The following is a 26,266-nucleotide window of genomic DNA, read 5'->3' on the forward strand; positions in this document are numbered from 1 at the left end:
CAGAGCTAATTTTTCACTGGGCTGACTTCAAATGCTTCAACCCCAGGGGGGAACAAAGAAAAGAAGCCGTGTTTTACAAGGCGGCCTCTTGTGTCACTAATGCAAATAACATGAGTAAGACAGGATTTCAAAATCAGACCAGGGAAAACAAACTGTGTATCTACTTATACCTGGCTTTGTGCAACCCATGAAACAGACTAAACTTCTAGACTTCTTCAAACCAGGAGGTCTGTTGTGCAGACGCTCCACCAATGAGAATGTGTGTAAGGGGGAAAGGAAGCTCTTCAACTCTATTGGACTGGGAAGACAAATTAGCTGATGTCAAATGGAAAGGCTCAGTATTTGTTTACTATGAGAGAATATCTTGTTTTATTTATATCCATCCATCGTCTTCCACTTATCTGAGCTTGGGTCACTGAGGCAGCAGAGCCAGGAAGGGTATTCCAGACGTCCCTATCCCCAGCCAAACTTTCTAACTCTTCCTCTGGGATTCTGAGGAGTTCCCAGGCCAGATGGGATATCTAGTCCCTCCAGTGAGTTCTGGGTCTATCATGGAGTCTTCTTCTGGTTGGGCATTGGATGTTTCCCACGGAGGGCAGCCAGGAGGCATCATGACGAGATACCCACCCTGATAACCTCAACATGTCCTTTTAAAAGTGAAGGAGCCGTAGTTCTACCCCAAGCTCCTTTCCCCTTTATCCATACATTACTAGATATTGCTGTAAAATTAATGTATGCATATGTGATATGTATGCAATACTGGTCCTAAAATGTGGTATTTCTAATTTATTCTTGTTTCGTCTTTCTCGTCCTCCCCCTCGTTTCCTCTCCCTGTCTTTGTTTGTAAGGCGATCATTCTTCCCCTCTTTCCCCTCCCTCTCTTGGTATGTATCTATCTCCACAGTTTATTTATCTTTTGTCAGTGTTGGTAACTGCAACCGACTGTTTATTGATGTTCAGTGGCGGAGACAAACTCCTTCCACACATCAGACATCCCCCTGCCTTCACCAGCGTCCTCTCCTGCTGGCACTTCAAATTTGTTATTCTTCCTTTCAGTCTCACAGACTGAAAATCGTGAATACAGAGTTCCAGCTACGAACCAATACTCCCAATCGTCAATGACTAGAGAGCGTTCGTCATTTACATGTGCGTTTTTATCAGGGCTTTATCAACTTTATAAATTAATATGCATAACCGCATGCACGTATATCACTACTTATTTTGGCTGTAACAAAGCGACAGCTTCTACCACTTAATGGGGCAGTAAATATGTGTTTATTTTGAGTTCGACAAAGTTAGGGCCAACACAAGGTTTCTATTTAATCCAACGTATAATGAACAATCTGGTGTGTGTTTGTGGTATAAACAGAATGATCGAGTTTGAATTGAAAAATAAAACCTGCTTTAAGAGTTGAAACCTTCCCCCAGATGGGATCTTATTTCTGTCACATATTTGTCCTTTGTTTTATTCATCCATCTCTATATCACGCACATGTGTCTCTGAGGCCGATGACTCGATTCTGGCAAAACTTGGGCGAACGGTACACATCATCACAGCGGTGTAGCATTTCCAAAATTATACAAATTACCCAAAGGGAGATGCCGTAATTATAGCTAAAAACAAGCTTTGTTTACAGCAAAAGCTTTGGAGTACAGGTTACAGTAGAGTTTGAGTTTCACGCTGCAACATTACAGACTTAAAGAATCAGCGCTGAGGGAAATATTGTCCTTGTATTTACTATAAGTGCTGCAGAATTTCCAAAAAGATTCTGTGAAGCTTTACAACAGTAGTGCAAAACTAATCTGCAGATAATCCGTGATGGCTGCATGTGTAGCTGCAGAGGCTGTGGTGACTTCTTGGCCGTATAAAGCGAAGCTACGAATTAGCGGGCAGGCCGCTGGAGCCTATTGTCTTTGATTGAAACAGAGAACAATCACAGGCACGCTGAGATACACACGATTCTAAAGGAGTTATACCACCAGCGTGACGCTGTGCTTGTAAAAGTGACCGAAATTCAGCATGACAAGTTTGCAGGGAACAATGTGTGTGGTTGAGGACGCACATAAAACTCTTTCTCTGCCTCTGAGCGCAGGGAGTTTCTTCTTCTCTTTACTTTATTAAATTTCAAAATACACATTTCACTTTTTTTATCTCTCTCTCTGAAATACACACGACATTCATCAGTGCCGGTGTTGATTGTCTGCACGTCTGGAAGTTTACAGACACCTGAGCGATGACAAGGATATCTAAATGCAGCAACATCTGACAACCATCATCAGTGACGCACAATGACGCAGACTCACAGGACTTGTCCATACATAAACAGTAACACACTGACAGTTGACGCAACCAGAGCTACTCCAACTGAACAGACACACAACTGATCACACACTAACACATGCATAAAGCAATCAATAAACACATAAGCACACATAAGCCCAAACACACTCCTCTGAAAGGTTATATGCACAACGTTGGCCTTGTATCCATTTGACAGGCTGGTTAACCTGTCAAAACACCAGGTTGTGTTAAATATTGAAAAGAAAAGACAGAGATGCATTGATAAGAATGAGAGGAGGAGAGCTTCACTGTCTCTCTTTCTTTCTTACACACTCAGCAAGCAGTGACGCCGACACACATTTTCAGCCGTGAGAAGAATTTCCAACGAAAACAAGATAAACCCTCATGTTTGTAACTCGGGTTTGAACAACATACACAACCTGTCATGGCTTTTTAGGATCTTTAATTATCTTTACCCGACCTAAAAATAACGGTCACTTCCACGCTCCCTCTCGCCTATCTTTTCATAGATTCTCTTAACAAACTTTCCATTGAAGTTTGACTTTATTTGGGTTTTTATAAACATTGTGTTTGAAAACCGAATGGCTGATGGGACTTGAGATCCAGCTCTGAATTCTAGAGACAATTGTTGAAAATGTAAGACTAACAAATGTCGAGTTATTTTAAAGTTCAAAGCTTTTTGTTATATAATAACCTCAGAAAGTAACAGATGGACTGTGGGCTGACTGGGGTTTTCTGGGTGTGGGTTTCTGTTTTACAGATTTGGCCTGGTTTCTCCATTGAGCTCCAGACAATGTGCAGAGAAACTGGTTCGGACATTATCGCCCAATCTGACAAGTACAACACAATAGGAAATCAATTCTGTCAGTAACGATCTCACCAAGTAAGACAATTTGGTTTTGGCGAAAAAGTTTACCATTTTCTTCACCCTTGGATGAAATATTCTTCTTCGTGTCCAATGTTTGTCTCACTTTATCGGCCACACTGCTCCCCACAGGATTCAAGTGGTACTGTTAATGTTCATACATTCTTACAACGTCTCGACCAGTTAAGAGTTGCAATGCATGTGTTGAAAAGAAAGAGAGAGACAGAGGCAGAAACAAACAGGGAGAACTGCACATACAGTCACTGTCTGTGTGTGTGTGCTTGTGAGTGTTTGTGTGTCATGTATAAATATATCTCTACAGGTTTTAAAGTGGCTTTGCGGTGCTCTGTATTTAGAAGAGGCCTGGTTAAATCTTCTCTCACCCCATTCATGTGGCTGACTCTCTCCCTGCTTCTGCTGAGTCTTTCATTCTCCTCTCTCTCCATGTCCGTCTCTCTATCACACGTCCAATGCATTGTAAATCTAAATCTCTGTGACAATAATCATCTTCTCCTTCTTCCCACTCCGTCTTTTTTGTCACATTGCTTCCAAAAAATGATTGCGGGAGTAGTATTTCTGGAGAAGTATTTCAAGAGGGAAATCCCAAACACTATACCACTGCAACATCACTGTTTGTACAGCCTCTCTTTAGGATGTCCACTCCTTGAAACTCCGTTGACTTTGGAGGCTGCATTTGAAGACTTATTGCACCACTAACCCTTGGGACCAAACGTCCAATGCCTACACAGATGTTAGGTCAATTGGGTTGAGCTATGATGACTGATTAGATCATGTGATTCACTTGATTGTGATTGTCATCAAATCATTCACTGACCCTTAGTGGCCTTTTAGAATGCATCCGTCATGTTTCTGTAGTTTCAATACTACTACAAATATCTGTATTCAATCTAACACATGACTCAATGCAGCTAAATACGCAAACTGTATACTTTTTAAACCAACATGCTGAACTTATAATCTTCATCACACTGTAGTACTTGCTAAGTTACCATGACAATCAACATGAGTGATACCCTCTGCCATAATCTGTGGTATTGTAAATGGAAATGTTCTCAAAATAAAGACCATATTTCTCCTTCCCGCTGGAAGGATCTCTGGCTGTTCAGTCAAAGGTTCTCTCTTAAAAAGGATAATCAAATTGGAAATGATTTATCAGACTTTGTTTACTCAATCCGTCTGCCATCTAAGACCCTGAAGACTTTAGCTCCATTTGCCCTGGAAAGACAGAAGTACCGCCCTCTAATTTCAGACCAGTACATATCCAGCCAAATCGACAAGGTGGCACACGATGTTAGACCAACTCTACAAGCTGCCAATCTTCTTGATGGCAGCATGATTTTTTTTGTTGCAGTGTTTATTCTAATGTTTCAGCCTCAATATGGTCGTGATTTAGCAAAGTTAAAATGTTGCATGTAGCAGCTTATGTTAGTTATTCCTGCTGTTGAGTCATCTTAAGTGGTACATGGATGATGTAAAAGCTTCCAGAGTTCGTAAGCTCTTTGTAGCCAACATGTTACACCATAGTAACATAATGACAAACAGAAAACATTTTAGATTTATTACACTGCGAAGTTCGCTGCATGACACCGCGATTCAGAAGGAACCTATTCAAAATATGTTATTTTCTTTAGATAACGTGAGGATGATTTAACCCGCTGCAATACCTGTAATAAAAGACAGGAGGAGTTTGTAATTCAGCCTGTGGAACGAAACAATCTTCAATCAGTCATTCACCTGTTTATTCTTCTGAGAGGAGCTGTATATACACAGCAACGTACACAACAGGAGTTACACCCGACTGAGACACATTTCTGGGGGCACAAAAAGGAAATATTACAGATGCTGATTTCTTAGCCGCTCAATGAGTTGTGAAACACATGTGAGAACCCGGTCTCTGCTTGAATGCGTTTGCGTGACAGCGAGACAGATGAGGAGAGAAGAACAGAGCGACAGAATCGGTTGGTGTTTGTTTGCATCGCTTGACGTGCAGGCCTACATCTGCAGTGTGTCTCTGACTGTGTGTGTGTGTGTGTGTGTGATCATGAGATACAGAGTTGTATTGAGTCATTTGGTTTCTGCGAGTGTGTTTGACTCTGATTACACCGGAGCAATAGCAACAGTTTGGGTTCATTTGTAACAATCAGACTTTACTTAAACAGAATAAATCACACGTCTAAGTTTTCACACACACATCCACTCGCGCCCAAACACTGACAGAAGGACTCTGGACACCTACATGTGGCTGCCCATGTGCCCGAGTGTGTGCAACATTAGCCAGTTCCACCCATGTAGTCTGTAGCCATAATAATGGTCAACAAAGAAAGCAGAAGCTATGTAGACCTCCCACAGAGTGAAAATGTTTCTCATGAGAACTGTTCAAGAACTGAAACGTTCCCATTTATTTTAATCTACAAAATAGTTTGAAGTTGAGACTACTCCAAACAAGATCGTAGATATTATTCTATTTTTACATCCAGTACCTTATTTTTGGATTAAAACACTAACTGTAACCTAAGGCTCTGAGTGGTCCTGACATGAATATGTAAATTGATCCAGAGATTAGGAGGAGCCACTGCCTGGCCACCTTTATTTGTGAGCCTAGATCTGTGGAAATCCAGAAGCATGAGGTTGGTTCACCTCAGTGCTCGGGAAAGATTACGTATTTATGATTTCATTACCTTTTACAGTATGTGCATAGCAACTAGAAGACATTCTCTTCTACCCATCACACCCTTGCACACTGCTGTGATTTTTAAAAGACACAATACCTTCTGCATTGACACTTCTTATTACCTTCTCTTGTCTAGGGGACACAGGAAGTAACATATCAAGAGAAGGCTGAAGATAATTGTTAAGAAGCACAACTGTTACATTGTATTTAAGGAAATTGACACAAACTGCAGAAAATGGAAACAACTTATAGCATCAGGGTCTCCACGGCCAAAATAACATTCAAAAACCCACACTAACTAAAAATTTAACTCAACCACTCTACTGGAAATCCAACGCAAAAACAATAATAAATTCCCTGTCAGACAAGTACAAGAGAGAGTTGTATCAAAAGGGGTTATTTAAGAACATGTCGGTCAGTGTAATCATTTCCTGGGACATTCCCAAGACTGTAAAGCTGCAATAAAGAACACAAGGGCATGTGGCAGTCCTTCAGCATGTTTTGACCCCAATGACATTTAAAATACAATTCATTGGTCAGTACTACTTAGACCGTAGATCGTGTTCCATCCGCAACAACACTTAAAGAGATTTATCTTAAAATCTGATCGGCGCCAACATGATTAATAGCAAGAAACTTGATATGAAAATACAGTAAATCGTGCAAAGGGTAATGAAGCTGGGTTGTATTTTATCCAGATTGATCATTGCTGAATCACTGAATTTAGGAGTCTGACCCCTGGATTATGGAATTTTCTGTCGAGTCCTGACCCAGTAACTCATTGTGTTGCCCAGGAAACTGCCTGAGTCTTGGAAGAAGAAATGTTTGAAACAAGCAGTCTGGAGTTTCCCTATAAAAACTGAAACAGTGACATAAAAACTGAAAGTTTTGTTGAGGAAAAAGAGTCTTTTCTATCATCTTATACACATGACTGTAATTATGGGGGACATTACATTTGTTTAGTGGTTTGACTTTTGTTAGTGATGAAGTGTACTGTGTATACGACTCCATTGTGCTTTTTTACAACTGAAACCCACACCCTCAACACACACACGCATTTGCGCACACACAAATACACACAACAGTGGGCCCGAAGCCAGTTGCCAGGTTTTTAAAGCATCCTTTAGGAAAAATAAAGCAACTCAAATCAGAGCCAGATCATTAGTCCGGTCTGTAAGATGGAAAAAAAAACAGGTCAACAATAAACAAAAGCTTCTTTATTCTTAACTCACAGGATCTACGGCACAATTATCTTATCCTGCTTCCTGTTATCCCCCGTTTCTTATTGTATTTCCTTTCTTCCTCTCTTGTCTTTACCTGTCACCCAAGATTTTTTCATTTTCTCCCCTCACCTCCTACCATCATCCTCCCATTCCTCATCATGCCTCCCCATTGGTCTCCTGTTCTCCCTCAATTCTCTCCTTCTTCCCTTTCCTCCTCCTCCTCCTCTTCTTCCTCCCGCTCCAGCTTCCAGGGAGCCAAGTGTGTTTTTGATTACTGTTCTTGTGTAAACCTAAATTGTGATTAAACACTGTGAGAGTCTGTTTGGCCCTGCATCAAGTTTGCCTCCCACTTAAATATACATAGAGACATATACACACACACACACACACACACACACACACACACACTCAAAACGCACATACAAACGCACACGTAAAGTCAGAGACATGTATGTAAGTGGACATGTACAAACAAATGCAAGACATATACAAACATAAACAAAAATGCAGACGCAAGCAGAGACACAAATTACCGAACTCTGTATACACATTTAGCATAAAAGATCATACATAAGTCTACAGATATACACTACATACTGTACAGACATACACACGCATGGCCTAATTTTATACATTACAACCTCAATCACAATCATGTACATAAGTACACCCCCCCCCACACAACCAGATATTCTCTATGAGTCTACACACATCCCTATCTCCCATTAAACTACACAGGTTAAAGAGAAAGTGTGAACACGCAGCACTGTGGCTACTTCCCTCATCCAACTCACCTTTATTTGTTAAGTTAAATTACTACCACATGCAGCCTCTGTGTTATTTCAGTGCAACCGTATAAAAAATTCTTGGCCACATAGGGGAAATAAAAAAAGAAATCTACAAATCTCCAGCCTCCCACGAACATTTCATAGGTTGTGGCCCTGCGGCTAACTAGCTAGATGCTAAAGTAGGCAGCTGAAAGGGAAAGGTGTTGCTGCCGTGAACTTTTACATCGCTAGGAAACGCTGTGGCCTTACTTTATTCACACGTCCAAATCAGACGACAACACACTTCATAACTTGTGGCCTTTTCACTGACGGATTTCGAAAGCTTGAAAACATCACTGAGGGCGTTTTTAATTCACACACTTAGCCAACGACTGGCAGATGAGACGAACACAATGAGATGAAAATATGTGAATGTGGAAACTCACCCAAAGCATAATTTGACATTCACTTTAACAGCGTGTTGTTTGGTTTTTAACTAGAAAGAACAAACATTTGAATGTGCTTGTTTTTATTATTTAAACGGTGATAAAGAAATCACCTTATCAAAAGTAACCACTTCACTTGAACGTTTATGAACACCATGAGAGGTCACAATATCTACTGCAATGTTATTTTTAGAAGTCCTGAAAGAATGTATGAAATTTTGGGAATCAAGCATATCCTGGATTTTCCAAATGTTTCAAATTATCCCCGATATCGTTTGCTCTCTGTTCCGGTCTCTCTTTCCCTCCTGGTTTTCGGTATCTCTCCGCATGTGTATTTATCTAAATATGTCTTGGGACAAAATCGCACTGCAGTCTGCGCTGTGGGAAACACACACACACACACACACACACACACACACACACGCCGCTAAGAGTAGCCTTCTTTGAGAAGAACTTTGGTCAGGTTGCCTTCCCTTCCCTGTGAAACTTAGGCCCTGTGGTGCAGCTCCATCCTGGAGACTATGGGCCTTCTGGTGCAGCTTGATTGCCAGAACACCCACTGCCATTTCATCTTGTTTCAGGAAGCAATAAACCAAGTAATATTTCAACATTGAATGTAAGTAAGATTGATCAACTTAACAGGAATGCAAGTCTGTACTGCTGAGTATGGACCCTGTGGTGCAGCTGCGTGTCTGGTCCTACAAGCCTTGTGGTGCAGCTGCATACCATGGTTCGTACTTCTGAGTCATGTTTAATTATTAAGAAGTTCTGTCGTGGGTGTGTGGTTTAGCATAAAGTCTGCCATGCACCAAAACACACACACACATACACACTAACCCACACATGCAGGCCGACAATTCTTCATCCAGCGCCTGTGGTGTTAAAGCAGCAGGAGTGTTGGCGTGAGAGCATCTTGATTTGTGTGCTCCTGTGTGTCTCTGTGTGTCAGTGTGTGTTTGTGTTTTTGAGACTTATTTGTTTCCCGCCAACATCCAGTGACGTGAAAACCAAACAGAGAGAAAACAGCCTCACGATTCCTCACGGCATTGCAAACAACAAAGCCGTTTGATTGTGTAACACAAAAGGGAGATAAAGAAAACCATAGATGGATGAGCCGAGGCGCACGTGAGCTCGAGCAGTTTACATTCAACCCTCACCGTTCCAGACCATTCCGACCAATCGCCACGGAGGCTCCGACTGTCGCAGCCAATCACTGATCACACAGAGCACACGCACTTACTGTAACACAAACCGTAACATTCCAGCAGGTAAACTATGGCAGTCGGCTCTAAATGGACAATTAGCCAAGATTAAAGCCAACCTCCTCGTCTTTCTCCATTAACTTAATTAGGAGGAAAAGACATCTCAAATGACCCCCGCTCCCTTCAGCAGCACCCCCCCTCTCTCTCATTCCTCTCTCTGTCCAGCTTCTTTTTCCCCCCCGACTTAACCAGTCAAGTTGTTTTTACAGTAAGAGTCAGGCAGGGTTGCGTCTGTTCTTTCACATCTGGTAGCTCCACTAAAGCCTTTGCAGGTTAAGTGCCTTGCTCGTGGGTAACCCTAATGGTGCCGAAGAGCATGTCCCATTGACGTTCAGTCACTTCAATCGCCGGTGCAGGGATTTAAACTGGCAACTGTCCAGGTCATGATGGGTGGAACACTCCATTCCCTTAGATATCCATCCGGCTCTTTATTACAGATGTTGCATGTAGTTTCCTCCTCTATAACTAGACTAACTTTGTAGATTTTTTATCTACCGTCGTTATTCTACAATGAGTGTAAGCATTAAGCTTCATTCTCAAGGACAATTTGGATGAAAAGCCCCTCACCATCATCCCCTGTGGACAGAAACTCACTTATCTTTCCATTGAGCCAAAGCATTTTAGCCTGAATGGTTGGCTGCTGGTATCCTTGCTGTGATGCATTTTACGGGAGAGCAGTGAAAATACAGAGGGAACTAATCAGCAGTGATGGAGAGAAGGAAGAAACTTAACTGAAAGATACTGGAACGTTTATTATACGAGCATATATTAGATTCTTGATTTACAGGTTGTTTTGATAGTTTTATACTGTCTCAACTGGCAAACATGGGAAAACTGTAATTGCTAAAACATTGTGTGACAGTAGCACAAGTTGAGGAGGGTCATGAAAGTCTCTCTAATGCAAACCAATCAGCTGTAACCTGAGCTCCTTCCTGTGGAAGAGTGACCAGTTCAAACAGCAGTGCACTCTGGGTCCCTGCAACAACGTGCACTCACACTTACACAGACACACAGAAAACATGTTCAAACTAGGGGTGGGAACCTCCAGGAACCCCAACTATTCGATTCTGATTCAGAGGGCTATGATTTGATGTTAAATTATCAATGATCATCAAAGAAATGTATTTATTTCATTGTATTTATTTATTTAGCAGAAAAAATGACTGGATCATGTTCTGTCTCTACATGGATAGGTCAGTCTGGGTCAGTGTTATTAGACGTGAGACTATAACAACCATCAGGTCTCTTAGCAAAGCAACACTCTCTGATGGAGTGATGCACAAAACCAGTCTCAACCAACAGATTGTATTTTTCCATCCGAGCCATCGTGGTTGTTGCTTTTCAAACCAGACGTTCACCGCCTGTATCGAGCAAATGTGTTCTGCTCAAAGCCAGAGAGCTTAGCGTGTGTGATATTGTGTGTCTGTGTCCATGTGCTGTGAGACCACAGTCTCTGCAAACTGTGGGGGGAGATGACCACAGACTACACACACTGAAAGCCACAGACTCCAGTCCTCCATCTATCTCACCATCCCCACTTTGACCTCCCCCCACTGAGCACCGAATGGGGGCCACAGACTCCGATCCCTCCATCCGTCTACCCGCAGCCTTCATCCAACACCACTGGCCTTTCATCCATCCATCCCACCCCCCCTCACATGACCGCCCTGATACCTATTGTTCATCCGTCTTTGTCAATCACCAGTCACACTTACTGCTCAATTAAAACATTTTCCAATAAGAGAAAAAGCTCTCTTCCATTAAATCAAATGTTTAGTTCATGCCCACAGGTTCCAAGACTCTGGTAAAAGCTATTATCCAGCCTGATACCTCTTGCGTCTACCTCCCACCCTCCTCAAAAGCAAAGCCTCCGACCTATTCCTACTTTCCCTTAATGCTAGTCCAGCTCCTTCCCTCCCCTCGCATCTCCAAACCTCAGACCACAGAGCTTTAATAGGAGGGTTAAGAGGTAATTCCTATCACACTGCCATCATTTAATATCTAACCAAGGCTGACAGAGAGGAAGGTTATGAACCTAAACCAGAAAGCCACGAGCTAACCTCCCCGTCTCCTCCTCCTTTCTTATTCTCATTCTCAGCCTCACTCCCCCCCCCCTCCTGCCTTTTTTTGCCTTCTCTTTCCTCTCATTCCACCTTCATTTCTGCCTCTTCTGTGTTTCTCTCTTACGCACACTCCCTCTATACGTCTTGCTATTTACATTTCCGACACTCAATTTGCAGAAAATCACAGCGCGGATGAGATGAAAAGCACCGAAAAGAAAGAAGGAAGAGAAAAACCAGAAAAGCGGACCATAAAAAAAAAAAATAAAGAGCAGGAGGAAACTCCAGACACTGTAATTTAGACTGCGCTGATGGCAAAGCAGGGATATAAAGAAAATGAGATTTATAATGTTAAGTTTGGAACACGTTCACCCTTTCCACTCTCTTACTGAGAGCTCTATAGGGATCCATATTCGACCGGTGATAAATAAAAGCTATCGAGACCAATTAGTGGTTTAATGGAATAGTGAGCCGGGCGGAGGAGGAAATAAGACTGTCACTCATGAGAAACAAGAGGAAGGGTCGCGAAAACACAGTGTAATATGGTAATATGTGTGTGTATGTGTGTGTCTTCCGCTGTGTTTCCCTGATGTTCACATGAGCGCTTCTGACTGTGTGTGATCCGACAGTTGACGTAAATGACAATGTGCAATTTCAGCCACAACAGGCTACTTTGCTGTCTCCAGCGACGATGCCATAGAAATATGAAACACATGATCAGTCAGTGGGAGTTTTTAACAGAAGGTTCACAAGGTGCATTTCACTCCAGCTGGTTGAAAACACTTCTGGAAAAACCTGTTGTAAGTTAAATGCGACAAAGTGAGATGGAAAAAGATTCACAATGACTTATGGATTTCATGTGACTTGTCTTAGTGGCCTCCAGTTGGTTTTTAACAAATGTATTACTGGACAGGGATGTAACCTGAACTCTTTTAAGGGCAAAGACCTTATTTAGTTGTTCAGTATTCGCAGAATGGAAGTGGATGGAAATACACATAAATTCACATTTTCTCTTGTCGATTTTCTGAAAGCTTGGTTAAAATTTATGATCCATTTGGAAGGAAATCGCACTACATTGAAACCCACTGAAGATTTGGTCTCCCTGTGGCTTTTCTGCAGACGCCAGAGGCCATACTGATAAAGTGCTATACATAATACAAACCATATTTTTCATATGCTTCACAGATACATATTTCTTTAATAGACTGCAAGCCTGGAGTGCAGATTTCTATGAGAACTACATATTCACTAAATGTTTTTTTCTGAGATAAGACAACCAGCTTACTTTAAAGGTTAATGACAAAGCACCTTTTATGATAATTTATTTAGTTTTCAAAGTTTTTCTGTATCACCTAATGCGCTGAAAACTGAAAAATAAGATCTATCTATGATTTGCTGTAAATAAGATGTGTGTAAAAGTTAGAAGAATCATACTGTGGACAGATATAAATTCTCCAATCAATCAATCTGCAAGCAATAGACCTATTTATCTGGACAGTACAGCTCATTCTAAATCTGCAGAGACTCTGGCTTCCAATTGAAAATCACTAAAACACCATGAACTGAAGAACAGAAGGTGTTCTGCCTTATGAAAACAATATTTAAGAAGAAAGAAGGGACATGTTCCCAGCACTGATATTACCTTACAACACATACAAATACCAATGAAGTATATCAATATGATTTAAGAATGCACACATAGGAACATCATATATAAGCCCCGGGAATGCAGACGATAATTATTTCAGACACATACAAAAGGAGATATGCACCAGAGCTACACATACACACAGTCTGGTCCTCCAGCTTCACTTGAAGCCAGCCCAATATAAACAGCCATAAAGTTTAGAAGGTGTTTCAGCCTTCAGCCTGAGCTGACAGAGACTCTCTGAGGAGAAGGAAAATAGAAAACCTGAGTCGAAAGAAAGAGAACAGAAGAAAGAAGTGAGAGACTGAAAACAGAGAAATAGATAGAAAGAGAGAGAGAGAGAGATAGAAAGAGAAGAAGTAGAGGGTGTGTCTGGGAAGGTGAGATGAAAGAGAGAGAGGGAAGGTACGTGGGACACTTCCCTGCATCAGTGTGACCTTCTCTTCCACTCCGAGGACTCTGGGAAAAGGCCGTACTCCCGTATAAAGATTCCTCACCAATCCAAGGAAAACATTCACCCCAGGCACACTTTCACCTCTTAAAATAATGCGCACACACCTACACACACATATATCTGACACGCACACTCTTTCTCACCCCTCCCCAGGAGCACAGAGCAGCACTGTGTCACCTGGCACGGGATTTGAACCCTCAACCCGGATAAAAGCTCTGACATTGCACCGTGACCGTGTTTTCAAATGGATCACGTAACACATCAAAAGAGACAGAGAAGGGAAGTGAGAGGGAGAGTTGTGGAGGAAGAGATGGAGAAAGATGGGAGCGTTGAGGAAAGAAGAATTGTTGGATGGAGAGATGGAAAAACAAAAAAAAAGGTGTACTTACAGTCGTCCTAGTTTGGGGTTGGACTGGAAGAGAAGCTCTGGGAGAACCTGGAGTTTATTTCTGTTCACACGACTGCAGGGACAAAAAGAAAAGAGTTAAAGTGAAAAAAGTTTGAGATGGTTGAACCTCAGCATGAACAAAACGAAGCAGACACTCTCACTAATAAATCACTCAGATTCACTTTTGTGTTTAGTATCACGGAGCAGCAGAGAGCATCACCTTCAAGGTCAGTGGGTTAATGGTTCAAAGGTGAAACTCATGGGAAAGGCTGTCTGGTTTTCTGTGATCGTGACCCACAGGTTATCACGGTGCTCTCTCTCTCTCTGTGCAAGCTGCAGCTATCGTGCTGTAAGCTCCTTAAAGCCAGTTATCACTATCATTCCTGCATGTGCTTTAACCCCAGAGGGAGAGAAGGAACGACCTCGCTTTTCTGAAGATTTCCAGTCATCTCTGCAGCAGTGGAAGATGTGTAAGGATCAAATGAACTTTAGAAGGACAACGCATTTTGAATACATTTTGATAACAGTCTTAATCTGATTTGTCACTTCATGGGAAGAATATGACTGCGTATCTAATAATCATCCTTTGCCCAGGAATTCATACTTTATATTTATCTCTCATGAATCCGAATGATAGATTATCCGTCCTGTATTAACCCACTAATACTGGTCAAGATACACAAATGTGAAAGGCTTTAGGCTCTTGAACCCAAACTTTCCAAGAAGCGATTTCAGGTGCATTCAGCCAACATCAACATGTCACAGTTTAAAAAAAAGTATATATGCCCACACGAGGTTGGGATGCAGAGAAAGAACTGATTTATTACATATGTGAAAGGACATAATGTGAGTATTTAGCTCTACATCTATTTGAGCGGATGGTAGGTTATAACAAGTATCTGATGTATCGCTCTCATATAAAAAATCGTTTTAAACTTCCATGTGGTTTTGTAAATTTTAAAGTTTAAAGTAAACTTTTCAGGGGAAATGTGACAATATTTGTTATGTGAAAAACCAGCAATGCCAATCAAGAGAAAGGAACTTACAGGCAACACTATCTCTACATGCACATATATGACAAGAGTATGGAAGTTAAAAACAACTATGAATTAACATTCAAAATTCAAAAGTTCGAAGAAAACATTACAGGTATTTTTACCAATGATATAGGACTGTTTCTAAACATAACAGTTTATGGAGTGAAAACCCTGCTCATACCCATTGGTTAAATACGATTCTATGTGAACCAAGCCTGAAATGAACACATGGCAATTATTTAGAAAGGAATGAGAGGCACAGGGAGATGGAGTGACAAATAAAATGGTGTCAACCAACAGAAAGATGTGTGCGTGAAGAGTAGGATGGGGGAGAGCGACATGCCTGCCTGTGTGTGTGTGTGTGTGTGTTTGTCTGTGTGTGTGTGTAGAACGAGGGTGGGGTTGGCAGCAACAGAGATAGATGAGGACAGTGAGAGGAGAGGGAGTGAAAGTGTTATCAAGCTACCAGAGCATTCGGCTGAGAAACGAGGCGTGCAAGGGGAAAAGGAAAAGCAAAGGAGGGCCGGGGGTCACGGGGTCGCAGCGTAGAGTCTGCGCTGGAGAAGACACAGACACCAACCTTTAAACCGCTGAGATAATGATAATAAGACCATGACTCCTGTGTGCACCAATGGAAAGAGAGTTGCTGTCCAAAAGGAGATATCCACCATTTGAAATAATTGACCCCTGCTCCGAGAAAATAACTGCTGGTACTAAAGTAAAGCCCATGACCACCTACTATTACAGTTATGAGTCACTTTAAGACGTTCACTCACAAAACCGTTATGACTTTTAAGAGAAGAATCCTTTGTGTGTTTTCATATAATAATGACGAGTTTTTTCTGCTTGGAGCCTTTGAGATATTACCAACCCGCAAGTCTATGGACACTATATTTTTAAATTTGGAAAAATTGTGTCTATTCGGCAGAATACGAGTAAAGTCAGGCCGAAATGGTTTGGTGACTAAAGGGAACTGGTGTCACTGGATTACTGCAGAAAGAGTCAAAATAAAAAATACAGAAAATATCCAGCAGTTATAAGGACTATAAAAAGTAATAATAATATGAATCTATACAACGCTCAAAGTCAGACATTTGATTTTTATTTCAGACCACCTCTGTTTCTTTCAAATTAGAAAGAAGATGAATGAGCCAAACACATGACCTTAAAATTCATGTTTTAACACAAATGAATGTCCTCAACATGTTTTTCACATTGTGACTCCGTAAATCACACGGACTCAGCACCAGGACCTCTCACCTCTGACCTTTCACCCTGATCGGCACAACATCAGAGAATCTGTCAGCGACACATTTAAAAAAATCACCGTCACTATATTATGTGTTGTTTTCTTTCCGAAACAGAAAAAGCAAAGTTTAGTTTTATGTCCAAGTGACTCTAATTAAAGTGTATTGTTTCATCGTTACACTGTGTTATGCATTTACTTTTTATATGCGGTTTTATAAACATGTTAGAGCTGCACAAAGCTGTATTTTAAAATGAAACCATCTCCTGTGCAAGTTTTGACACACAACTATTTTACCACCTAACCTCTCCCTCCCTCCCTCCCTCCCTCCACCTCTGACCCTCATGACACACCACCTTAAAGAGCCTTTTAACATTAAAGCAGCCCCTCACCTCACACTTTCACTATCAGATGTGTGATCTCCATTAAGAGTCAAGATACACATGTTGCTGCCACTCAACATCGCTCAGGTTTCTACCATGAGTCAGTGAAGTTTCCCGTCACCTGAACTAACAGCTTTTATCTTTCTGTCTGTACTCTACTGTAGGTCTGCTTTCAGATATGCACTATAGTCCAAGCTTGTTCCTGGGGCTGTATGTAAGAATGCAAATGTGCAAGTCAGCTGTTGCTGACATTTTGCAGACATTTTCCTGCCAGGTGCCTGGTTAAATGTCCACAAAATGTCAGACTGAGAATACAGCAGGAAATTCACAGGGAGTGGGCGTGTTGTTGATGTTTCAAACACGAGACGGACAAAAAACTGAGAAAAACAAAAATTATACAAATATCTCACGATGCAAAAGAAAAGCCATTCACGTAGCAGACGCAGATGAAGACGTCAACTTGGAAACAGAGTGATTTCAGAGATTCAAGAGCTTTTGGTGATAAGAACCATGAGTCAATGTAAAAAAGACGTGATTTCCGCAGCAGAGTTTATACAACATGTCCGGCCTCCTGCTGCTCTGCCCAGCCACCACCCAGCCACCACCCCTTGGCTCTGGACATTTTCCTGTTGCATTTTCTTTTAATAAAATCTCCACATTAGTCTGGTGTCCTATGAGAATGGAACGGTTTCAGATTTGAGACCTGAGAAAACAACTTTACAAAACTCATCAGTTACAGCTTCCTACAACTGAATTCGTGAAACTGTGGAAAGACGAGAGGAAAATTAAAAACTCTCGTGCGGTGAGATAGTTGACGGACTGACATAATCGGACAGGCATATCACTGAGGAAATATTCAGCTCCAGTCCTAACACAACAATGTCAATTCAACACTGCTCCAGGAGCCAAGTCCCGAGTGAGGATATGCTGCTCTCGTCAGCTGAAGGCGTCCAACATGGCAGCCAGAAGGTGTGTTTCATCACCTGAAAGGAGTCTTTAAAAACCTCTCTGAGATTCAACAGATTTTTTTAGGAAAGAAAAACCAACCAAACATCCCAGAAGCATCTTGAAAAACAGACGGGGACTCGTGCTTTGTAGCTGCTGCCGGCTGTGTTCCTGTTCTTTCTCCACATAACTCATATTAGTGTCAGTATTTCTAAGTATTCCCCGTTGAGAGTTTGCTTAGTTGCGAGTCAGTAATTCATCTCAGAGAATCTGAAGCTGTGGAGCAGCAGCAAACCGCAGCTGTGCCCCGCTCTGCTCACATTTTAGAGAATATGATAAGATCATCAACAATTAATCAGAGTGTTAATTTGCATGACCTGTATAATTCAGGGATTAACTGACAAGGCAGCAGATATCACTGCAATAACTAATGTCCACGTCTAAGCTATGTTTACTAAGTGCTTCAGCTACTGGAGCTGATACAAAGTCCCATTCGTGGTCTCTCTCTGCAACATGTTTGCAAGTTGCCACCAGTGAGTCCTGATGGGGGACAAGTCCTGTATGGACGAGTGTGAAGCCAAGATTTGCATAGAAACTCTTTCAGGTTTCATGCTGACTGATGGTCACTATAGTAACAGCATGAGGGGACACTCTCGTTGCAGTCACTGGTCAGCCTGCGCTCACTGTTAGTCCTGAGTCGTGGTCATACCTCCGACAGTCATAAACATGCAGGTGTGTGTGTGTGTGTGAGAAGTGTTGTTTTGTGCCCTCACACCTCGATTCTATTGACTCGAGCCTCCGTGTGAGCTGACGACACACACTCACACACACGTAACAAGGTGATATCTATGGGAGATTCCAAGTTAGTGTGTGAATTGGATAGACTCAGGTTTCCTCTCGGTCCACTCTGTGTCTATATGCTTTACAAAACGGACAGACAGCAGGAAGAGGAAAGTGTGTGTATTTAGGAAAAAACAGTGAAGAGTAGTAGGAAGTGTTTGGAGGTAGACGTGTTATGTGTTATTTTGCAGTCTGATGGGTTTTTCTTTTTAAATGCATAAAATGTTTGCATCAGCTGTTATCTTTGCACTGGACGTCTCTCACTCACACAGACAGTCGTGAGTGAGATGATTTACTTACAGCCTCTCCAGCAGCCTGAGGTCTTGAAAGGCTCCTCTCTCCACGACAGTGATTTGGTTGTCCTCCAGATGACTAAAGGGACAGACACAAAAAAGACAGACAGAAACACAAAGCCAGGATTAATTCAAAGACAAAAACTTGAATGTCACTCGGTAGAGGACATGAACCTCCGGCAACAGTCCCTTTCAATTAAATCAAGAAGCGACAAATGGCAAACATTCATAGATATCATCCCCCTCAATATGACCGATTGTTTTAAGTAAGTGAATCACTCCCTGGGAAAATCTGTGAAAATGTCAAAAAACGTCAATATTGAAATATTACAGAAAGGAAAAAAGATATTCCTGGATCCATCCCTTTGTCCGGATGGGAATAAAAAAACGATCGGTTCTTTCTTGGCCCATGATTGGCTGAAAACAAACCTAAGTGGCGCTGGTGATAAATCTGAGTGAGGACTATATAGAAATAATTTTGTTTAAAATGTAACGGTTAAAATATCACATTGAGGGACAACTGTGTCGTTGGGAATCTCTTCCCACAGCCAGTTTCCCCAGTTGACCTGCAGGTTCTCACCAGAGGAAGAAACACCAGATAAATCTTGTTTTCTGGCCGATGCAAACAGTGAAATTAGCTGCTTGCCAGAAACAGACATTTCAAACATGAAGAGAGACACTTGCGCTTTTTAAAAAATGGTTGTATAAACAACTAATCAGTGTGCTGAACAAATGAATGTGGCGTGAAGCTAAAGTTTAAGACAAGCAGAGTTTCACAAATGTCCCAGTGCAGCCAGCCAAAACAAACAATTCACCACCCGTTCCTCCTCCACCCCTCCATGGATACCGTCTCCATTTCTCTTGTGCCTTTCCAGTGGAGATCCCAATGTAACGTATATTCCTCTCGTTCCCTTTCAGCTCTCACTCTCTCTGTGTGCTATAATGTATTTTTGGGGAAACCTAAGGTTTTCCAGATGGGTCCGAGAATGGGAGAGAGAACATCTCAGCAGATATGTGTTTATACTTTCTGTCTGAGGATGTTAAGAGTGACATCTCCAGAGAGGGAGGAGGAGATCGATGGAGGAGAGAGGTTGATGTGAGAAGAGGCGGATAGAGAGAGAGAGAGAGAAAGAGAGAGAGAGAGATGCAAAAATTAAGAATCCCAGAATGACAGGATGGATTGAGTGAGAGAGAAAAAAGAAAGACAGAGCCAAATATGACTAAAGGAGACGTATCAGATAGAAGACACCGTCTGGCCTGCTATGCTGAGTCTGAATTGTTTTGGCATGAGCTTAATTCCTTTAGATATTCTTTCAAAAAAAATGTTTAGACATGGAGTTGACTTACAGCCATTAATTCAGGGTCTGTCATACCTCTTTACACAAACACACACACACACAAATAATCTGTTGGACAAAACATAAACTTGGCTGAAAGATTACAGCCACAAACACAAACATATTCATGGATAAACCCTGTTATAGGCAGAGGCAAAGATGCACGCACACTTTCAATGATCTTAATCGAAAGAGGCATAAACCAGTTTTTATTTAAAAGAAATTAAACTGGTGAAAACCTTTTCAATGAAGCAAAAAGTCTTGGTAAACTTCAAACCATTAGATATGCAGGACAACTATTCCGTAGTATCACCACTTCTAATTTTGTTTATTTCCCTTTTAATTACTCTGGTGAACAACGAGAAGCTAATTTGACTTTTCTTTCCATTTTTCTCTTCTGTTTGTATTACCAAGAAGCAGGAAATATTATAACTCGGTGCATAATTACAGGAGAGAATTAGATTTTCTCTTTCAAAAATCCCCAACAATATTTAGAGAAACATTGTTAGAAATGGAATTAATCAACAGTATACTGGATCCACAAAAACAAACACAGTTATGCTCTGGTAGCAAGAAAACCCAATCACACGCATAACCACTCAACATGTGCTCAGCCCTGACTCCAGCCCATCAGTCATAATTCACAGTCCAGCCAGTAATAATCCATCATGTTTATTCCAGTTTAGCTGCATTTTCTCCAACCCGATAGAAAAAGCTAAATCAGGACATGACTCTGAGTTACTATCAGAGTTTATTTGTCCAAATGAGGGATCAACCACATGCTGGCGTAGGAAAAGTTTTTAAAAGGAGGAGGGAATCATAAGCCAAACACATGGTTTTGGGGGCCGGGGCAGGCATATTGTTCAGATGAGGTACTGTTTTTTTTATTGGGCTGTATCAGGCATTAGTCATCAGCAGAGATGGAGAAAAGAGGGAGAACATACTGATTTCACGTGTGTGGGGCCTGGTGTGTCTAATAACTCCTCCATTCAACCGTATAAGCAAGTCTTAGCAACCATTATAAAAAGCACAATGATGTCATGCTACCTTGTGGCAAACCCAGCTCTTCTCTCTGAAGGAAACAAGGGGAATCCTTCAGGGAACGTTAACGTCACTTGTTTGAGCACAACGGGTGAAACCACAGAAATTCTCCCCGGCCAAATGTTCAATATCAAGCAGGAGTTTTCACCTACATCGAAAATTTGTTTGGAATTACTCAATTTCTCCACAATCTGGAAGACATCTTGCAAGGTAGGGCTGCCAAATATGTTATGGTACAGTCAGTGCTGCACATGCAGGATCAGGCAGAGACGAGCTGAGATTACAGCACAAAGATCTGAACTCTCACACTCACATCAATCAGACTGCTGAATGGATTGAGAAGGAATTGATGGTTAATCAGAATCCAGCAGGTAATCTGGTTGAGATGTTGAGATAAGGTTGGGATTATAAATGTGAGAATCTACAATACCAACAAAATAGTCCCATTCATGAATTGATTACAGTCTTTTTTATCATTGTTTTCATTGATGTGATGTTTGTGCATAACAAGAACAGTTGAAAATACAATGATATTTGATGATGTCTCATGTACAACTGACTTCTCCTGCAGTGATTGTAACTGTTAGTTGACTTAACCATAGTATTTTATTGAATTGTCAAAATTGATTGTTTTATGACCTTTTCCCTTGTATTACTGTATATATATATGCATATTTATTTCATTCTTAATTTTTTTTTTCTTTCAATGTATTAACTTTTCAATGTATTAACTCTTCAATGTATCAACTCTTCAATGTACCCTCAGCACCATTGTAAATGAGGGTCTTATTCTTCAATGTGTTTTCCAAGGCTTTAATAAATAATCAATCAATCAATATTTAATTATTTATTTCTCCCTTTCCCTGGTTCTTCACTTTTTTCCTGTTTTGTTAATATCTGGAAAGAGATGTCTGTGTTTGTAAATCAAAGGGTGTCTTGTAAGTAATAAGGGAATGGGTCAAATGCATTGTGATACAGAAATATAAATAAATATGTGTGTAAGATATTATATAATTATGCTGCATGTTTTGGTTGAGAGGTTGAATGTTTGCCAGTTCACCATGGCAGCCGTGACTTTGAAGAGGAGAAAGTTTGAATAAGGTGGTATTCCCATGAATGGATGGATGGATAGTTTGGGAATAATTACAAGCTTGCATGTGGGCATAGGCGTCAGGCAAAGCTTTTTTTTGCAGCTATCGGCTTTTCCTGGAAAGTAGATAGATGCATTTAACTACATGCTAACTTTTCCCATGGGCTGTATGGGGGGTGTTAAAAGAAGAGCTGGAGAGAGAGAAGAGGGGGGTGATAAAGTCATAGTTAGGGTCAAGGATACACTGCTTTTCTTCATCAGTTGATAACCACAGCCTGTGTGGTGTGTTTGTGTATCTCTGTGTGTGTGTGTGTGTGTGTGTGTGTGTGTGTGTGTGTGTGTGTGTGTGTGTGTGTGTGTGTGTGTGTGTGTGTGTGTGTGTGTGTGTGTGTGTGTGTGTGTGTGTGTGTGTGTGTGTGTGTGTGTGTGTGTGTGTGTGTGTGTGTGTGTGTGTGTGTGTGTGTACTTTCTCAGACTCCTCTCTTTCCCAAGCCATCTCCTTCTCATTTCTTTAACAGATTTGGAGTGGGGAAATGTCACAGCAGTTTATCACCGACCACATGAAACAGGCTGCCGGCCCACCACACACAAACACACTCTCACTCACACACACACTAACACACACACAGCCTCTTTTTTTGGTCCTTGTCTTCCTGTCTTAAGTACACAGGATGCACTTAAACGTCTCCTGGTCTAATTCCTTGTTGTGCTGAAATACGCACACATTGATTAAACATGAAACATTGACCAAACGTAAATTCACCAAGGTCCTCACAAGTATATAGTTGATGTTAAACAAATACACCAACTCACGCAAAAACATACACACATGCATAAACGTACGTCCACTCCTTCGGTGTAGTTTGTGATGGGAGTGTATTTTTATCTGCCCGGTCTGGTTAAAACAGAATGAGGAGGGACGCTGCATGCAGCCAACAGTGATTATAGTTATTACAGGCCTCACTCACACACACACACACACACACACACACACAAAGACACACACAGACACACACACACACACACACACAGATTTGAGCCACTTCAGTTAGAAGAGCTGCAGAGCCCTTGAAGTCATTAGGACAGCTGAGAGGACAAGAGGAGTCATGCTCCACAGAGTGCAGCCGTTTAAATCTGATGAGTGTGACAAGCTGGAGAAACATTAGTGACGACTTTTCAGATGATTGGCGTTTTCTATTAGAAAAGACACAAAAGTGTAAAATATAGAAGGTCCGTGATAGAAATGACCAATGAGAAGTTGATGGTCACCTGCAAGTTTAGACTGCAGCCAATGAAGCAAACTGTGAGGGTAGCTTCAACTTGAGATTGACCTGTCAGTCGGAATCACTGCATCACGGTAGTTCAGGTTGGACACTTTGTGGTAAGTACGTACAGAAGGAACATTAACATTGAGCAAAAAAGCTTTCAATGTAAATATGTGGTGGGCTCGGGACACATTTTTCTGTCCAAACCTGTCCGAGCCCGAGCGAGAATTAACTGAACCGACCCCTACCCAACATGCCTGGGTCTAATTTGCTCTCTCTGGTGTTTCCCTAAATTGCAAAACATGAAAACTTTTGCACAATCCAACTATTGTTCAGCGACTCATGGGAGACAATAGTGAACTCAACTTTTTCACCAGCTTGGGATCATCTGCATATCATCATAGACCCCCACCAGTCTCACATCTTGTTGTTTTGTTGCTTGTTTAACCAATGGGGGTCTCGCTGCTTGTTCCCGGCACCTCAGCTCACGATAAGTCTATTATTTAACCTCGTAAATATTCAGTAATTACGACATTCGACTCCTCGGATAAGAACTGAACTCCCTCATTAGGATGGGAAACTTTATTTTATAGAGACGTGTTTCCCCTATAGCCATATACAGGCCCATTAGGTAAATATAGCATTTGTGTAATTACTCCAGCATGGAAGCCTTTTTGTTAATGGGACTCCTTGCAAAGCAGCAAATACAAGTCACAAGAAGGAGAAACAGAGGAGAATAGGCACATAAAAGACCTGGTGGAGCCTTATTCCAGCCAACCTCATGCCTATTGACAAAAAAAGCTGTTTGTCAGCGCTGTATACGTACGCCATCTGAATCCAAGAGCAACTTTTCCGATTTCTCAACTCTGTGGCAAACTAGGTGGTTTGGACGAAGAAAACTTGGTGAAGTTGAGGACAGACTGATTTAGTGAACAACAACCAAATGTTTATTTTCAGCAGAGGATGGGACACAAATCTTGATCTCCAGAATTTGGGAACACACCATCAATTACCACGCAAGACTTTTTCCAACAACATGAGTGGGTTTTCTCTTCCTCATTTCTTTGACTGCATTGAATAGCACGATAGAAAGTGATCACAAAGACATGAGGGTGTCTAAGGTTACCTGTTTACCTTTTTATTAGGACATTTGATGAAAGCCATTTGAAGGCATCAAAAAGTTTGAAGAGCAGTTTAAGTCATGTAACAATAAGCCCAAACAAATCAGATATAAATGTTTGTTTGTAAGTTAGATAAACAAGAATTCTAACAAAATACTTTTCCCATGTGTTAAAGGGAAAAAAGCTTTATATGACAATAAAACAATGTCAACTTGTAGAACGACTTTGACATTTGACACCACAACATGTTGAGGTAAACAAATAAAGAATCAAACTTACAGAATCCTAAGGTTCTTGAGGCCAGAGAAGTCCACTTTGGTGATTCTGGTGATGTTGTTCCTGTTCAGATCCCTACACAAAGAAACACAGAGGTTAGAGGTCAAGTTGAATCAAACTGTTTCAACTTAATACAACACAATTTATTATAAATGCATATATTGTCTTTGTAAAAATTATTAAAAAAAAGCGATTACACATTTCAGGGCACCCACTTATTGCATGTGTGTGTCTCTGTGTGTTCTCGCTCGGTCAAATTGTTGAATGTGGCAGTCGGACAAAGCGTGAGAACGCCCCTCAGCAAATGAGCCCACACACACTTACACACAGTACAAACACAAATAAACACACACCCAAAACATACTAATACTCCCACTGCACAGGCACCATGATATTGTGCACACACACACACACACACACACACACACGCACACCTCCTTCTGCTGTGATTTATTGAGAAGCAAAGTTTCCAACAAAAAAAAGTGTGATGAAATTATTTTCTCTTTCCATCATCAGAGTTTAAAAGCTTATCGTGTTTCCTGGCTGTCATTCAATCTGTTTTAACTGTGAACGCACAATGTATACATACTGCAATATGAACTGACTGCCTGAGTGTGTATAGACTGGTTCCCTTTATACAGCCGTGCTGTTTATTGAAACGCTGTCGCACTGGAGGAATTAGGGCAGGGGAAAAAAACACACACACACACACACACACACACACACACACACACACACACACACACACACACACACACACACACACACACACACACACACACACACAAGAGAACACACACAAACAACCGACACAATTTTCTCTCTTATTTCACACACACACTCTCCATAAGCTTTCACTTGCCCTCGCCTGCTCACAGACACACTCACACATACACATAAACAGAGTCTGGTTTTGCCAAGGCAGCCTGCGTGTGTTTTTCATAATACACCTAAACATTTATAAATCTGATTTAAGACCATATTAGGTTTCAAAAGGCTTCCACAAGCTGCCATGGCAAGGACCACTAATAAGAGCCATACCCTGGCCTGAGACAAGGGGGGGGGGCTGGTGCAGGCGAGGGCAGAGCTTCCCCAAACCCAGGGGTCCATGAAAGGGCTCAAAGATTAATGAACGGTAACAATAGCTCAACTGTTACAATGGGAGGCAACACAAAATAATCAAAGACATGATGAGACAACAGCCAATGAGTAGCATTGAAAACAATATTTTTGGGGGTCACTTGTCGAGTAGAGCACTTGTGACAGACTCATGGATTCTTTAAGG

General features: G+C 41.4%; 1 protein-coding gene across 1 annotated transcript in view; it reads right to left on the bottom strand.

Annotated features, from left to right (window-relative positions):
* Positions 1 to 26,266, bottom strand: part of slit3 (slit homolog 3 (Drosophila)) — a 222,472-nt gene that overhangs the window by 181,832 nt on the left and 14,374 nt on the right. The window contains exons 2-4 of the mRNA XM_061079769.1: positions 24,985 to 25,056; positions 18,859 to 18,930; positions 14,109 to 14,180 (exon numbers count right to left, since the gene is read on the bottom strand). Of these exons, the coding sequence (XP_060935752.1) occupies positions 14,109 to 14,180; positions 18,859 to 18,930; positions 24,985 to 25,056 (216 nt within the window). The remainder of the gene's footprint in view (positions 1 to 14,108; positions 14,181 to 18,858; positions 18,931 to 24,984; positions 25,057 to 26,266) is intronic.

This window comes from Limanda limanda, chromosome 10, assembly GCF_963576545.1.
Source record: "Limanda limanda chromosome 10, fLimLim1.1, whole genome shotgun sequence".
Lineage (NCBI taxonomy): Eukaryota > Metazoa > Chordata > Actinopteri > Pleuronectiformes > Pleuronectidae > Limanda > Limanda limanda.